Source organism: Opisthocomus hoazin, chromosome 4 (genome assembly GCF_030867145.1).
Source record: "Opisthocomus hoazin isolate bOpiHoa1 chromosome 4, bOpiHoa1.hap1, whole genome shotgun sequence".
NCBI lineage: Eukaryota > Metazoa > Chordata > Aves > Opisthocomiformes > Opisthocomidae > Opisthocomus > Opisthocomus hoazin.
The window spans coordinates 48,049,264-48,067,303 of NC_134417.1; the positions used below are offsets into that span (position 1 = coordinate 48,049,264).

Consider the following 18,040-nt stretch of genomic DNA (forward strand, 5'->3'; position numbering starts at 1 on the left):
GGGAGATGAGAAGACTGTGTGAGGTATTGACCCATCCGGGAATCGATACAATTTGTCTAATGCAACGGGGGATCGGGGGTTAAGTACACGTGAGGGAAGAGAGGATCCATTTGCTCGAGAGAGAACGGGACGGCTACACCTTGATACCAAAAATACCCCCCCCCCCCCCGTAGCGGCGAGCGAGGTACGAGGCGAGGATCTCGCTCCCTGCGGACCGCCGGATCGATGACACCGTATTTGCAAAACCGGCCGATCGATCCCACTTGGCAAAACGACCGATCGATGCCAGCTCACTCGTAAGCCGTTCGCAGAACTACCTTCTCCCCACGCCGCTCCGAACGTCCTCCTCTTCCCCTCCCCCCCTTTTTGGGTTGTTTTTTTTTTTTGGTGAGGGAGGGGAGACACGGCTCTGCCACCCCGCCCCACCAGGGAGCCGGACCCATCGCAAATGGCTTCGTTCCCCGAGTCCGACTTCCAGATCTGCCCGCTGTGCAAGGAGATGTGCGGCTCGCCGGCTCCCCTCTCCTCCAACTCCTCCACCTCCTCGTCCTCCTCGCAGACCTCCGGCTCCTCCGGGGGGGGGGGCGGCGGCGGCTCCTCCTGCGGGGGCCCGCCGCGGCGGCTCCACGTCCTGCCCTGCCTGCACGCCTTCTGCCGCCAGTGCCTGGAGGCGCAGCGGCACCCCGGCGCGGGGGACGCGCTCAAGCTGCGCTGCCCCGTCTGCGACCAGAAGGTGGTGATCTCGGAGCCCTCGGGCATGGACGCGCTGCCCTCCTCCAACTTCCTCCTCAGCAACCTGCTGGACGTCGTCGTCGTGGCCGCCGCCGCCGCCACCACCGCAGCCGACGAGCAGAAGAACGGACGCGCCGCCGGGGCCGGCTCCGGCGCGGGAGCGGGGGGCGGCGGCGGTAACAACCGCCACCACGGCCGCCCGCCGCCGCCGCCGCACCGCGCCGCCGGCTCCTCGCCCGCCGCCGCCGCCTCGGCCGCGCCCTCCTCGACGTCGTCCTCCTCCTCCTCGGGCGGCGGCGGCTCCTCGGCGGCGCTGCTGCTGCGGCGGCCCCACAGCCGGCAGGGCGAGCCCCGCTGCAGCTCCTGCGACGAGGGCAACGCCGCCAGCTCCCGCTGCCTCGACTGCCAGGAGCACCTGTGCGACAACTGCGTGCGGGCGCACCAGCGCGTCCGCCTCACCAAGGACCACTTCATCGAGCGCTTCGCCGCCGCGCCCGGCCCCGCCGCCGCCGCCGGCCCCGCCGCTCCGCTCGCCCTCAGCCCGCCCTACCCGGCCTCGCCCTACAACATCCTCTCCGTCTTCCCCGACCGGGCCAGCTACTGCCAGCACCACGACGACGAGGTGAGCCGGGGCGCGGAGAGAAGGAGGGAAGGGAGGGAGGGGGCGGCCGCCGGGCTCCCGCCCCTCGTCGGCGCCAGAGGGCCCCCGCCCGCCTCGCACCCCGGCGGCGGGCGGGGGGGACGGCCGCAGCGCTCCCTCCGCCCGCCGATGCGATCGGGTCTGGCCGCCCCGCGGGGCTCGGGGGTGGGAGTGGGGCCGCCGCCCGGGAGGAGGAGGAGGAGGAGGAGGAGGAGGTGAGCCGGCGGGGACCCGCGGCGAGGTGCGGGAGGCGGCCGTCGGTGCCCCGGGAAGCCACCGCGGAGGCGGCGGCGGGCGCTGCCTGCCTGAGGGAGCCCGCCGGGCGGGCACCGAGGGGAGCGGGGTACCGCAGAGGTGCCTGGAGCCCCCCGAGCCCCTGAGGCTTCTGACGCGAAGTTACCTTCGCCTGTAAAGTTAGCAGAGATGCTCGCCCTTGCTTACACCAGCCGCATCCCCTGCTCCGGGGGTGACATTTTAGCTGCCTCCGCGGTCCGAACGCGAATTTCACCGGTGTGAAAGTGGGAACTCGCTTCGCACGGTCTGCATTTAAAAAGCTTTGCTCGCCAGCTTTGTTTCTGATGATCGCGAGTGACGCTTCAGAGCCGAAGGAGGCTACGGCCGCTTCAGAGCGTACCGAAGGTGTCCGAAGTTTCGCTGGGACACGGTTTCTTCCCGCGATAGTCTGAAACCTGATTTTCATCTAAAAGTGGGAAATGGCGGTCTGCTGTTTTCCCCCCTCCCTCCCCTTCTGCTCTGGGGGTCAGCGCGGGGGATTTTGCTGGAATTTTCCAGTAACTTCAGTAATTTCCTCCCAGTATGAAATCGGACAGCACAACAAGCCCCTTCAGGGGGAAAGCCTGCCTGAGGATGGGGCAGCACAAGAGTTTTCTGTGGGATGCTCGCTTAGGTGATCCGTGAAGGCGTTCAGCCTGGTGAAATGCGGTGATGCCTTTGTCCGCAGCTGGCAAGCGGGGTCGCTTTTCTTATCTGTAATGCTGCTGTACCTGTGAAATTTCTAGAAAGCTCTGGAAGAGCTCTTCTTGTTTCTTAAAGCTGCTAGGGTCAGAGGACAGAAAGTATGAATTTTGTGGAAAAATAAAAAAACCTTAAAATGACGCCGTGGGGTTGACTTGAAGGGCAAGGAGGTTAAAAAATAAATAAATAAAATGAAACGCCTTACCGGTAGTTGGGCTGCTTGCAGATTTTTGTGGTGTCTTGAGTATCTTCCTGCTAGTGGGCTTCCTAAAGAAAATACAAGAATAGAGAGTGCCAGAATGAAACGAAGCATGAAGTTCTTAATATGCTAAAAACCCCCTGTGTTTCTGCATTCGTTTTGGAGTATAACTTTGGAGTTGTGGTGTGGGCTAAAAAGCTTCTAGTTCTTGTCTTCTCAGTATGACAAAACTTCTTGTTGAAGTGTGTAAAATGGAACAATGGAGGACTGTTGGCCATAGCATAGAATAACCAGCTTCTAAAGCGGATGGGTTCTCCACCACTTGGTGAAGAGTAGCTGGGACGGGAGCTCCAAGGTATTTCATAGAGTTAAAAGCTTGAATTGCAAAGGGAAATATACATTCTAGCCTTGCTTAAACTGTATAGCTTTTTCTAGAAGTCAGTTCTAAAAAAGCTTGTTAATTTATTTTACATAACTAATTTTATTTTCAACAGTGCGCTTTGGAAAGAGCGTATGTCTCTTAGGGTTGGTTTTGGGTGTCCTTGTGTCCTGTAGACCTAGAAATTGTTTTAAAACAAGTGAGCATTTTCAACCTTTTAGCTCCTGTTGAGAGGGGCTTTTATTCTGGAAATTAATGATCTACTACTGTTTTTGATTAGTGAGTTTTGGTTGCTCCTTAATGTGGGTGTACCTGATCAATACTTGCAAGTATTTATTACTCGAGAGGAGATGTTTGGGAGAGACTGTGACTGTTGGGAAAGATTTATACTGTAAATATTTCTCACTTTTGCTAAAAATGTTGGCGAGGTGTACAGCGCTTTTGAGAAAGGGTGGCTGCAAAACTGAGTGTTATTGCTTGTTTAATTCTAAGAATGCTATTTACAGCCTCATAAAAGGAACGATAATAGAAAGGCAGCCTTCCAAGAGAGTACTGAAGTGATGCACCAAGTACTTTGGTTGTCTGACTGTAAAAACAAACCGAAAATGCAAGTCTGGAATGGCAGCTTGAGACCTTAATATTAGCGCTTACAAACTGATTCTGCTCTGTATGTAAGCGGGGAAAAAGCTGGTGACAGAGCAGGGTATTCCCTCAGACTGATGTCATGCAGGCAAGTTTGAGCAGAGGCAGATCTCATCTGTAATCTGCCAGAACAGTAGTTCCTCTCGGATGCGGAGTTCTCCTTTCCCAGGATGTATCCTCCTTGCCCTGTTTGAGAAAACTTGTAAGGAGTTTGACTCGGACCTCAAGTCCCTGAGGCTTTTCTGGGCCAAAGCAGCTGGCTGCCTGATTTTCTAGCTCCTCACCTAGGATGTGATACTGCTGTCCTTTCAATATCACTGCTTCACTTGTTACCTTTGGTTCCTCTCTGCCTTTCCACCCCTCCTTCTGGGAAGCACTGTCCATTCCCCATAGTTTTCCCTCCTCCCACCCCCGTTTTGAGCTTTCCTCAAGTGAGGAGGGAAATAGCGCTGTGGGTGGTTACTTACTGGGTGTTCCGTATCTCAGAACAAGACTGCAGATACGCGTTTGCGAGACAAGATCGGTGTAGTTGCTCATCCTTTCAGTACAGAGAAATGCAGATTTCAGTTTTTTACTGGGACTGGGATGTCTGGAGCAGTCCCTTTTTAGTTGAGTTGGTTTTGGTCTCGGATGAGCTCTTGGCTCCTGTAAAATAACAGTAACCTGTTGTGTGCTCTAAGTACATGCAGTCACTGGCAACAGAGACTATTGACTTACTGTAGTGGCAAACATTAAAGAAAGTGGAACTCTGGGCACTGCTTTCAGGGTGGCTAGTGCCTGCAAATACTACAATGATGCATGAAAGGAAAAAGTAAACTATTCCCACAAAAAAAATAAGGCAAAAGCTAGTCTGTCTTTGTCATAGAGCTGCTGTTGAAACCCAGTCTGGTTACTTACCACTTGGAACCTCAGTGTCTGAGGTAAAATGCTGTCAGGGCAGTGAGGGAAATGCTTCACCTCAGTCAGATGCTTCAAAGCATTCTGTAAATGTAGCAATATTTGTATTGCAACTCTGAAAACTTTCTTCTGTGTGACAGGTTTTTTTGTATGGATAGAATTGTCAACATTGCAGTAGTACCTAGATGTTACTGTCATAAAAGTAACTAGAATGGGACTTCAAACTTGAAAAAGGTTTTACCTTAAGCTTATTCATCATTAAATGAAATATGTGGGTTGATATGTCAGTGTACTTGATTGTCTCATCTTTCAGACTGAAAGAGCTCATCTTTCAGACTGAAAGAGCACATCTATTTTTCTTCTCATAGAATTCTCAATAATAGGCTGCAAACCAAACCAGATGCTTAGAAGGTGTTGGAACAGCTGTAGGATACTTGGCTTGCATAGATAAACTAACCTGGATTCAAATGACTTTGCTGTTGCAGAAACTGGAAAAGACCATGAGCCTCAAATAATGTGGTGTTTTCTTTATGCCAACTCAGCTGCTACGTGCTTCAGTATCACATGGTGATAACAGCGGCGGATGGTCAAAACACTTCAATAGCAGATGTCTAACACTTTCTACAGAAAGTGCAGAGTTGCCAAATTCAGTCAACTTAATGGTCTGTGACCCCTTAGTTCTCCTATTGCTTTACAGATTCCATTTTGGTAGTGGTTCACAGACTACAAGGCAAAAACCCTGTGGCACCAGGGCTCACCCTCACTGCAAGAAGGGATTTTAAAGTTCGTTCTCCCCTTGCCCATAGCCATCCTGTTCCTTCCTTTGGTTTGCATTGGTTTTGGCTTTGGTCAGATTCTTCACTGATCAGATTAATTCACAAATTCAGAAGTTTCTTGCCAGATCAGTGAGTTGAAATGGCTCGTGGAGGTATCAGTGCATGTGGACAAGGCTGGCTAAAATTAGATTGCTATATTGAGTTCTTCAGCTGCTGCATATACTCCTGAATTTATCTTCTTAGACTACAAAAAAAAATTATACTTCTCCTTATTGTCTTGCAGACTAAAAGATGCAACCTTTGAAAGCTTGTGTTATGTGTAGGGGAAGGCATTCAAACTTGTTAACTGTCAGCTGAACTGAAAGCTACTCATCAGATACCTTGGCTAAATTTGCTGATTGAATTTATACCTAAGCTGCTCTAATGTAGGGTAAAGCTCTGGTTCCCCAAAGGGAATGAGCTATCGTGACATCTCATGGCTGCTCAAAGAAGGGGCTCTCGCTTCCTCCTCTGTTCTCACTGGCTTGGTTGTGTGTGCTCAGGACGTGCTTCTGTGAGCCAATTTAATTCACTTAATGTGATAGAAAACTCTTTCCCTGCTTCCTTCTTCTAGCATTGGTACGCACTTATTTGAATTGCAGAGGAATCTGGCCCAAACTGAACTGGTATGAGGGGGAAGGAGGAGTGTGGCTAGGAAGGAAGGGTAGACTAGATATGTTCCCTCTATGTAATTAATGGCAATGGCTTGCCATGGCTGCCAAACACTGAGCTTTACTCCGTGGTGTCCTTAACCCTGTCCACCCCTACGTCTCACCAAAACAGTTGGCTAACACAAAGGGAATGCACCTGTGTCCCCAGTTCTGTGTGTCTTGCTCAAGCGCTATTGATAAGAAACTGTAGTATGTGGTAGAAATGTGATGCAGGCACTTGTGGTTCCTTTTTCTAACGGTTGGGGTTTTTCACCTCCTAACAAAATGATTAAAACAAAGGAGTACACGCTGGAGGCACTGGTCTTAATATGTAATACTTTATTTTGTTGTGGCTGCTATAGCTTCAGCTTTATGGGAGAATGTGCATATGAGCTAGAGAAATAGATACTTCCACTACATGCAAGAAACTGTGCATGTACTTCTCTATACTGATGCACTCTTCATTTGTTGTACTTCGGGTATCTTTTCTGATCTCAAATGCACATGCAGGTGCCCAATGTGAAGATAATACTTTGGATTCGGTTACTGACACTTGTTTTCCTCTAATTTCTTCCTTGTGAAGAAAGCAGGGAAGATAACTATCTTGTTCATACATGGTCTGTGTAGTGTGGGCTTAATCCTTGGAACGATGAAGGGTTTTTATAATCTCTAGTTTCACGCTTGTTCTTACAAATATTGCTCACAAAGCTGGTGCTGAACAGGTCACCTCTTTGATTACTCTGCCTTACCTTCCTTTCAGTTGTCCCTTCCCCAGCATACCTTTTAGCTTCTGGCTCTTCTCTGAATGTAAAAGTTTTAGTTAACTGCTTTGCTCTTGTAAGAGAATGAAAACTTTGCTGGGCTTGAAACAGCTTTAATACCATACTGGACAGAATAAAAACCTCCCCTCCTTTCCCCTGCTTTGCTGTGACTGATGTTCAAATACTCTCAACATTTTAGGGTAAATACAGCAAAGTTGTTGTGTTTTTTTTCTCCTTGGTGGTAATCTGATATCATTACATTACTGGTCTAATTATACTTGACTTCACATAGTTTCCAGTGAGTAAAAATTGGGGGGGGGGGGGTGTGTGTGGAACAACAACAGAAATGCTTTGTCTGTTCAGGCAGCTTTCATGGACTGTTTTTACTTTGAGAACTTCTTTGAAAAACCAACAGTATCAATACAGTAGAAAATTGAAGGCTGCAGCACAGACTTCTGAGGTTATAATTTTCTTGAGAAAATAGGACTAGATGTGCGCATGCAATAAATAGTATGAGACTAGGCTACTGTATACTGAGAACTTCATTTTATTTAACTTCAGTTTTGCTAAAACTTCTGTCTCAAAGTGTATCTCAGCTTGGAGAGAGGGTCTGACTGAATTTTGGTTTGATTTATTGAAGAAGTCTTGCGTCATGTGTGGGAGTTTCTCTTTTCAGCTCAACCTGCAGAGCGTGTAAACACACTTGCTAGACCATGCTTCCTCGGAGGAAAGCTACTTAGTTCCTCTGTTTTAAACTGAAGAAAGTATCATTCCTCTTTCATTACTGTCTTGACCCTGTTCCCTCCTAGTTCTTCTCCCATACTCCCTTCCTGCAAAGTTGTTGGTGTCATTCCATCAGACAAAGAATCATGATGTCTTGGGAGCACAGACCTTAAGCTGTATGAACAATGCACCAAATGCAAGACTAATGTTACCACAGATAAGGTTTCACAGAAGGGGTTTGTCTTTAGCTGTAATCCACTTTCAGTAGAGCAGTTAGATATGATCTTGGATCATAATTATGTAGTACACAATTTTTAGTAATGCTTTTACACTATCATTCTGATTTTCACTAAAAGTGTAGAAATACTGGATGGAAATGGGACTACTGCTTGGCTATGTAAGTATTGGTTAATGTAGTAAAATGGATGTTCCTGATCCTAAAATACATTAGGCATAGGTCCTTGTTTTGGCTGTTCTCATCATGGGCCCATCTGTGGCTCCTTCCATCTGTTGTCTTCTACTTTCTCTGGCTGTGCTTGTTGAAGGGCTATATGGGTGGGATGAGTTTGGTCCTCTTATCTAACGAATTATGCTTGTGCATCCAAATAAATTTGAGTCACAGGAATGGAACAGAAACATGTTGAAGAACTGGAGCAATACTATCGGCTAACTTTTTCTAACTTGAGTTCAGAAGCTTACTATATACAGTATCACTTTGGACAACTTTTCCTCTTTCCCCTTCCCCCTCCCATCTTAAAGAAGAGAAATTTTATGTGGCTAATACAGGAGTAATACTTTAGTAGAATTCTTTTGACTCTAAGCTACTTCTTTCTTCATCTTCCTTATGAACCCTCAATAAAATGATGACATTTTCAACTATGGAGTCTGTAGCTAATAATCACACTTAAGAACTAAAAATGCTGACCAGCTTTGAATGCTCTAGCTGTTCAGCATGAAAAGGAGTAAAACTCAGTACCCACAGATGAGGCTCATGAATATATATTCTTTGTTGTCCTACTGTGCTGCCTCTTGGATACATATGCAGTACTGACACTTCCTCAAAAGAATTAATTCATAGTTACATGTTCAGCTGTAAGAAAGAAGAGCTCCAGTCCTGTTATTTCACTTGAGTGTATAACATGCATTTCTAAAACCTCAGATGGTGAGCTCGTTGGATAGGATGATGTCTGGTCAGCAGTTTTCCTACATATGTAGGTGAAATATTTTTGAAATGACTAAGACTTGAACTGGAAACTTTAAATTAGAAGCTTACTGTTTTATGGCTCTCCATACTTTGTGCTATATGCCTCAGCACTGGTGCTGACTTGGAGAAAATGGCTTAACTTCTAGCAGTAGGTAGGCAACGTGAGGAAATCTTTAAACTTGTCTCGCTGTCAGTGGGTGAAAGTCACATTTCAAAGTTCAATATTTAAAATTTTGGGGACAGCGTGATAGGTCTTCAATGCTATATTCGAAATGGTCTCTACTGAATAAAGAAACGCAAAATATCGTAAACTTGCTTCTGAAATGAGCAGATCAGTCCAATCAAAGGCTGCTGTCCTGTTGTTACCTCAGTTCTGTCTTACTCTGGTTACCATGGTACGGTCTTCACTAAGATCACACAAGTAATCGCCAAGGCTCCTCTCAGTACCGGTGCTTTCCAGGACTGTTGAAATACCAACTGCCTGCCCTTGGATCTGGGTGCTTTTGGGGGAGAAAGGTCCTTCAGTGAGCTGAAGGTAACAATAGCTAAACTTGTGTTGCCTCATTTTCACTTTAATGTTAATCTCTGTGCATAACCAAAACATTTAAAGCTATTTTGTCAAGTTTGCTAAGCCTTATCTTTTCTAGTCGTTTGCCATCCCATACGTTTTGTGGGTAGCCGATGTTGTTATAAACAACCATCTGCTATGAGTATTTCCTTGCCCTAATTAAGGTATTGCAAATATACAGAACTACCAAATGCAGTGTTTGGCTGGATTAAAAGGCTGGCAGGGACCTGAGATTCAGAAATCAAACTTCAGTGGGGTTCCTGGATGGTAATGTTAGAGCAAGTTGCTGTGTCTTCCACATGTCCTATGTTGTCTTAGGTTTTATGGGTTCTGCTTGCATATTTAGGTGCTTGCTGTCCAGAGTGGCAGGCATATGCTAGAAGACTAATTTTATACAGCCTTTTGTTCAGCTGCTTTTGGTTAACAAAAGACAAACTGTTATTTAGGGGAAAATGTCAGCTGTCAAACTTCAAATCCTCTTCCCTCCCCCTTCACTTCAGTGGATCTTATTACTCGCACCATTCACACTGTCAGACAGGTAAGTGTACAATATAAAAATCCCTAGCCTTAAAGCTTTGGTGTAAGCAAAGCCTGGAAGCTGTCTGCATTAAGGATGCCTTTAAGCTTTATAATCCAACCTAGCATTGTATCAAGGGACTGGAGAACACTGCTGTCTTATGTGAGGGTTGGTAGTGTGGTCTGCAAATTGCTGGTGAACCAGTCAGTACTGGTCCCCGTTGCCTGACAAGGTTACTATTCCTGATCTTCTGTAACCTTGAGTAATGCCATGTCGGGTGATTGAGGGTGTAAGAGATAAGGATCGCGTAGCTTCTAGGGGCTTGCTGTTGCTGTGTCTTTCTGTGGTTTGGAAGTTGACTATATAGTTGTAAAAGGTTTTAGTAAGTACATGTAAATGTGAGACAGAGTGAGTCTGTTACGTGGAGGAAAAACTTGTCAGAGAATGGAAAGAATCTTCATGCCTCCAAGCTGCCTTTTTCCTTTAAAAGCGATGCTGGTAAAGAGTTAAATTTCACCCCCTTGCAGCACACCCTGCCCCCACTGCTGTATATGGTGTGCCCAAAGGCACTGGAGACTTAATACATTGAAGTTGGAGCGTGAAAGGGGGTCTGCAGGCTGCTAGACAAAGTCACTCAAATTTCAAGAATACTTGATCCGTACAAGGATGTTACTTGAGAAAGGCATAACTTCTCTGTAAGAAACTGGTTGCCAAACTAGCTGGCTGAGTGTGTCCTAAACACAGTTTCTGTGGCTAGATGAGCAAATTGGAAACCAGATTTTCTTTAATTGATGGCTGATAAGAAAGCCAGCTAAAGTTGTTGTGAGAATTATCTCCCTTCAGAGAACAATGGTTGTCCGTAGGGGCAAATGAAAATTGTGATTCTCCCACTAAAGTGCTTGCAAGTTATGGAAACTACTGTGCAGACAACTAAATTCTGTTGTATCATATTGAATTGGCTGAACAAATACAACTTTCCTGGCCTCTACTTAGTGTAGAAGCGGCCGTAATGTTGCAGTAGAGTCCTGACTCGATGCATTTGGTGTCAACTTCTGTTAAAGGCTTTTAAATGGATGGGCGAATATTTTTGGGAAGAGAGGAGGGACAATTTACAAAAAACAAGAACAAAAAAAATTGGAACCAGGAATGTCAGGCAGTGGTCTAGAGTGGATTCTATGCTGAAAGACATAACCAAACTAACAGCAACAAAATATTAGGGAATTAAAGAGGGTCAAATACAACAGAATTACTGGAACACTGATGTCTGTCTTCCAGTGCTGCTCTTGTGCTTAATAAAATGGTAACGGGGGGCAGGTGTAACACCCTTCTTGCTACTTCCACTCTTGTACTTAATACAATTGTATTAAGTATGAGTAATAATTCCCAGCCCCCCCAATATCATGGAAGCATTGATAAGATTAGAATTAAGAATTAGATTAGGGTTATAAATGGTGGCTGACAGTCTCCCAAAGGTAACAGCATGCCCTTTCTTAGAATGAAGGTGTCGTCTGGTTTCTCCATTCTAGGCAACATGTATTTTAATTGACAGTACTGTTTCATGGTAGCTTTTGCTCTCGTTTAGCATTACGTATTTTCTCAAGGATTCTGAGCCTCTTGCTAGAGCAGACATACCTAACATCTGATGTGGAAAGGTTAGTATGGAGGTTAGCGGGCAGTCTAAGCAGGCTGGTGTAAGTGGAAGGAGGCCTTGCAGGTTCTTGAGCTGACTTCCTCTGCATAGCTGGCATGTTGCTGGAGGGCTGTCTGCTCCAAACCTCAGGCCACTCTTGAGAGGTGCTCTTCCCAATGGCAGACTGCGTACAAATGCATATAAATTTGATATACTCCATGGGATAACTTTTAGACAATTTTGACTTGTCAAAACAAGTGTGACTGTCTTCATGTTATTGCCTTTCTGGCAAAGGCGATGTTATCCCATCTTTGCATCTTGTCGAAAAGTAGTTCAGTAAGTATCTCTGAATATGAACTGCTACTTTCTAAACAGTAGCAGCTGTGTCAAGCCAGCCTAACTTCTTTGTCTCTGTACCAAAGACAAGGGGAAAATCTCTTGGGCAGTGTTCATGTGAGTCTGAAGGGGTGGGGGGGCTTCCATTCGGAGTAGCTTACTCCAGAAATAATTTTTTGGGGGAGCCAATTGTAGGCTTTGATTGCATGTGAGGCTGCTAGTTAAAATTAAAACTTATGATCCAGGAAGATAGACTTTCCAGAGAACTATTAGAAAGATTCTTCTGGAAGTTCTGAAGCACTGTGGTTAAAATTACCATAGTGTGTACATTTGTTTCCCCTTGCATGAGCCTTTGGCCATTGACTGGATGTAGGTAAGGTCAGCATGCCTTTGAAAAGGCTGGAGTAGTTGGGTTCTCTGGTCACTGAAGGTTGTAGTGGCAATACTATACATTCAGGCTTGGATTAGACCCAAAGGCTCTTCTTTCACCTGAACGCTTCCTTGTCAGGTCTTTCATTACTTTTCCTATGCCTCTGAGTCAGTGAAGTGAGTATGTGATCACTGACAGTATTTACTAGTGTTCCTATCTTGGTCTCTTGGCAACAATGTCAAGAAGCTTTCTACGCTGTGAGTAGAAATGGGGGAACTTTAATTTAAAAGTGCAGGTGTTAACATGAAGTTAACTTCTACAAACTGGAACAAAAAAATCACCCTGAACCGGTCTCAGTTAATAGTTTCATTTTCCTATCTCAGTCCTTAGATGCTGCAAACAATTGGATTTTATTTATCTCCAGATAGGACTATAATTTTTATAGTTATAGAAGTAATTTAGGGTGTTAAACTACTCACTGGCTTTATGTTAATTGTTTTTTGTGGCTAGATAAGCAAACTGGAAACTTTGTGTGAAGAGGACTTACTCACCTGGCTCATTTGCCAACCAGTTTCTTACAGTGAAGTCATGCATTTTGAGTAATCTCCTTGTAAATACAATTCAAGGTTAGTATATTCATTCTGCAAATGATTTCACTTCTGGAACCTATTCTTAATGCCAGCCGATGCCATTCAGCAAAGAACAGGGCTGCTGAGGAGCTCAGGCTGATGAAACTCCTCAAGGGTGTGGACTCCAAGCAGAGTCCAGGCACAGAAAGTTGCATTCGTTATGGGGGGAGGGAAGCAATGTAGTGTTTGATATTCAGGCAAAGCAAGTTGGCTTATACAAAACCCAGTTAGTTGCCTCACTAGCCTTGGCACAGGTATCCCTTATCGAAATCTGCATATCGCAGAATGGTAGGGGTTGGAAAGGACCTCTGTGGGTCATCTAGTCCAACCCTCCTGCCCGAAGCAGGGTCACCTACAGCAGGCTGCACAGGACCTTGTCCAGGAGGGTCTTGAATATCTCCAGAGAAGGAGACTCCACAACCTCCCTGGGCAGCCTGTTCCAGTGCTCCAACACCCTCAGAGGGAAGAAGTTCTTCCTCATGTTCAGACAGAACTTCCTGTGCTTCAGTTTGTGCCCATTGCCCCTTGTCCTGTTGCTGGGCACCACTGAGAAGAGTTTGGCCCCATCCTCCTGATACCCACCCTTCAGATATTTATAAGTATATATTAGGTCCCCTCGCAGCCTTCTCTTCTTCAGGCTGAACAAGCCCAGCTCCCTCAGCCTTTTCTCGTAGGAGAGATGTTCCAGTCCCCTCACCATCCTTGTAGCCCTCCGCTGGACTCTCTCCAGCAGCTCTTCATCTTTCTTGAACTGGGGAGCCCAGAACTGGACACAGTACTCTAGATGAGGCCTCACCAGGGCAGTGTAGAGGGGAAGGAGAACCTCCCTCGACCTGCTGGCCACACTCCTCCTAACGCATCCTAGGATCCCATTGGCTTTCTTGGCAGCCAGGGTTCTTTTCCTTTCTGCTTCAGCCTCCTTCAGACAGTCTGTGTTCTGTACCCGATTCCTTCACACACTGATTAGCAACAAGTAGCAGGATGAACGGGCTCAAGTCTTAAGAGGAAGGAAGTGAGTGCCAGGCTGGCCGAAATTGTTGGACAATGGAGGTAGCAAAACCTGCAGCTGAGGATGCTGTAGGGAAGAAGGAGAAAAAGTACTGAAGTTCCCTTTCTCTTGTCCAGATCTGTTTATATCTCTTCTCCTTCCCCAGCTCTGCCTTAAACTGGGACGCTTTGAATGAATTTTTGGTTAAAGCCATAGTTCTGCTTTTCATTATAGAGCATTCTTGTGACTAAGCATCTCACTTTTAATTTGTCTTGTCTTTATTGCTAGTGCAAGTCACTCTAAACATGGAGCATGTGTTTATATCTATCAGCTGTTTAGTAATATGCTTTTTCTGTTGTTATTCATTTGTCTTCATTATATATTGTCAGTATACCTACATAAACATCACTTTTATATAGTATTTATAAGGGTTTGGCTATTGTAGTAAGACTGACTTAATTTTTCCTAAATGAAAGATAAATCCTGACAGTTAATCAATGTAGGAATAATGTACTGAACCAGTATCCTGTCAGAACTGCGGTTTTGTCTTCACCAATGCTCAATATAGCTGTTGCAGAAAAAAATATGGAAAGCAGTATAGTATATAGTTCTAAAGTAACAGCTCCACAAGGTATCCTTCCATTTTAGTTTATATCTAAAATTATCATGTGGAACCCTTGATGATGTCCTGTTTTACACTTTCTTAGCATTAGTTTTCTAATATGAGCAACAGCAAAAAAAAAATCTGTGGTCTCAACTAAAAATACCATATAATACATGAAATTGAGTATTATCTTGGGTAGAGGAGATGACGGTATTTTCACAAATGTTTTTTGTTACACATTGAAATTAATTCCAAAGAGGAAACATAAAAGCAAACACTTCTCATAAGCTAGGGGATTGATTGGAAAGAGGAAGTGTTGCATGTTGAAATGAACACCAGAACAAAAAAAAAAGAATAGTGATACCTCCTAGCTGAGATGACCGTGTGCTGTCAGCAGGTGAGAGACTCACTGAAATGGTACGCTGCCTTGGAAATCTTGTTTACTCTTCCAGGTATTCCTCAGCATATGAGAAAACAGTATTACCTTCTTGAGAATTCAAGTGCATTTGTATATGGCTTACCTTGGTGAGAACTACTCATGATAATGGGTATATTCTCATTATAACTCTATTCTACTTGTTTGTTCTTGGGGAACTGACAGAATTTGGTTTCTTTCTTGCATTGAGAACAATTGCTTCATTCCATGTTGTGGCTTATGATTTTACGACAAAGCTTGCTGGTATGAATTTTTCCTAAGGTGTGTGTAAAGGAATAGTTGCCACCTGTATTAGTGGATTCTCATTTTGGATGTAGATTGGCAATTTTCTGTTTGGCTTCTGTGACAAAGATACTTTGACAGACAGTTATACAGTCCCTTGCCTTAAGGAAGGAAATGGGGGGGAGGGGGAAATAATCCGAGGTGACTTCCTTCAGTTCCTAGATTCCTGCAAATCTAGTAACTTGTTTTGGATGCATATATTCTAATGAAATAGCACATGTTTTTGAGCAGCATGATGTGAAAAGATGTAAAATACTATACTTGTGACCTGAGAAAGGGAATTTCTTTTCGGAGACCCCTGTCTGACCGAGACAAACTGCTGCCAGCAGTTCACTAAGAGCAAATGGCTGTTGTTGAAAGATACTCTCCTAAATCAGTGAGAGTCACAATATCGTGGTGTGTGGGTTGTTTTTCCCCATTTCATGTATCTGTTTTTCTCCAAGCAGGGGAGACATTCCTGCCAAGTATGTACACCATGGCTGTTGTTCTGCTAGAACTAGGTAGAAATTGTTTCAGAATGAAAGATCTTTATAAAACAAAGTTTAAATAAACAAAAAGAAACAAAACTGGCAAAATAAATTTTCTAAAAATGCCCAGCTCTCAAGTGGGCAAAGAAGCCACTTCTTGGGAGTAAGCTGACTTGTTTCACGTTTGATCCCATATGGAGTTACGGAGGGAAACCATTCCTTGAGTGCTTTTGTTAAATAAAGCTGTTGCCATGAATTAAGCAACACTGCCCTGGAATGTTTCTGATCATGGTCTTGCAGAGCTTGTGACCTTTGCACTGAACATGTGAACTGAAACTTCATCTTCCAGTGTTCAATAACCATGTTAAAAATTCAGAGGTGAGGCAGTCTTGGGATTTCCTTAGGCTAGCTTAAATGCCAAATGAAATTTAAGTATTGATTTATACAGTTACCCTTCCTTTTTTGTAAATCTAAGTCAAACTGAAAAAGCTGAAATCTTTATTCTAAAGCTGAGAATTCCTTGCCAAGTTAAAAGAACCCCTGCATAGACAATCTGTTATAATGCTTTCATTATTGGAACCTACTAAACCACTAAAAATATTGCCACCTTCTTGTCTAGAAGCATCCAATTACTATTAATCTAGATGTTTGTAGTAGTATACTGCTACTTAGAGCACTTGCTTTAACCAAGAACTGGATGTAGTGCCTGAAGAAGCTATTCAGTTTAACTGGGGTGCAGCTGAGAGGAGGGAGGAGCTGTTTAAAACCTGCACTGCTTGCGAAATATCCCTGTTTGGTGCCACTGGACTTCCTACCCTACTAGAATGCTATAAACAATTAGTATTTTTCTTGTTTACCAGATAGAAACACTGCCACCTCTTGGCTATTCATCATCCTGACCTTTTTAAAAATACTTTTTGTAGTTTCTTGTGATGTTTTCTGATGCTGTGTTTCTGAATGAGGTGGTTGTGTGGTGAAAGTCTTAATGTATCACATACTGTAGACTTGAGATTTTGTATGGAAATAGTAAGCATTTACTGAGTCTACCCTGGAATAAAAAGAAGGGGTACTCCTTGGTTCAGTGACTCTCAACTCTTTCTGACCCATCTCTGTTTCTGCCTCCCTTAAAAAATATGATAGGCTAAGATGTGCTTCTGTCCTGGCTAGATTAGGTGACCAGACAATTTGGCAGCAGTGCTGGCATCTGAAAGTAATGTCTGGCACAAGGGGATTTAGGCTTTATGCCCTCAAAAGGGATTGACAAACTATTTCCTACTGATCCTAGTTTTGGCCACATTCAGATAAACAATGTTGATTGAATACTAAATTCCGACTTCTGCAGAGTTGGGGGAAGAAGGGTGACGTTAGGTTCTAACCATGTTTCTGACAGCAGTTCTAGTGAGGCTGGCTTGAGGAGTTGTTTAAAATATTGCGGCTTCAGTGTTACCTGTATTGTGTGTGATTATGATAATGAACCCTTAATTCCAGAAGACTTCCCAGTTGGGAGGGAAGTTAGGGTTACGTCAAAATACCTTTTCTTACTGTAAGCAGCCTTGTATTTTCCTATAAACATCCACTGTTGTGCAGGCAGAGTATTTATCTGGTTATGCAGTGAACCTTATTCCTGAGAATGTGTAGAGAAGGGTGACTTCTCCAGCCCAGTCAACTTGCCAAATATGAAGCCGGCCTTGAGGAACGCCCCTGATGCTGGCTCTTGCCAATCCGGCAGGGTGCTGGGAAGACTTCCTGCATAAAACCTGCCCAAAGGAGAGAGAAGTCTGACCTGCCTTCTCTGAGGACTTCTCCCATAGAATGACTCTGCTGCAAAGCACTAATGCCCATATCCCAAAGGGCTGTAATGCCACTTAGTGCAGTCTCCACCCGAAGCAGCAAGTTCTAGTGGAATGCAGAAACTTGAGACAGAGATAAGGTGCTTATAGAACTTGAGAGGACTTCAGTGGTTGAGTGGGATTGTCAGGATGCTGACAACATCCTGACTTCTATATTAGCAAATGGAATTAATTTTGTGATGTGTAACTTAAGCTCCATAATGGGGATAGAGGATCTGGGTTTCCAGCATCTGTTCAGAAGTTGCAGCTCAAAACCCTTTCCCAAAGGTAGTCTTTCTTGCACCCCCTACCCCAGCTGCTTCACGTGTAGGGGTGGGAGGTCATGATGGAGAAGTGGCTTTGCTCTGTATCCCTATTGTATGCACCTCTAAAAGATGAGGTGGGTGTAAATCCAGTTTCCTGTGAATGAATTTCCAAGTCTTAACTTCTGTGATGGTGGCTTGGAGTCTCTTGTGGAAGCTGTTTGGCTTCATAGTGCAGAACCTGAGTGACTGGACTAGGAGAGAGCAAGGATGAGCCTGGCTCCCCTCATCAGTGGGGGGGTGCGGGTAGGTTCTGGGGTGCCAGTCTGTGCTCCAGTGGCTTTTATTTCATATCATTAAATTCTTTATCCCGAGTTAAAACACAACTCACTTGTATTACTGCAGTACAAACTAGAAAATAAGCTGGAGTTGCTTAAAGACATACACTGTAGCTGTAGCAAAGAAGATTTCACTGTGCAAGCTATAGCCTTTCTTTTTGCAGAT

At 44.8% G+C, this 18,040-nt stretch overlaps 1 protein-coding gene across 1 annotated transcript in view; it reads left to right on the forward strand.

Moving 5' to 3' along the window:
* Nucleotides 1–448: 448 nt before the first annotated feature.
* TRIM71 (tripartite motif containing 71) overlaps nucleotides 449–18,040 on the forward strand; it is a 57,440-nt gene continuing 39,848 nt past the window's right edge. Inside the window, exon 1 of the mRNA XM_075418941.1 lies at nucleotides 449–1,354. Within this exon, the coding sequence (XP_075275056.1) occupies nucleotides 449–1,354 (906 nt within the window). The remainder of the gene's footprint in view (nucleotides 1,355–18,040) is intronic.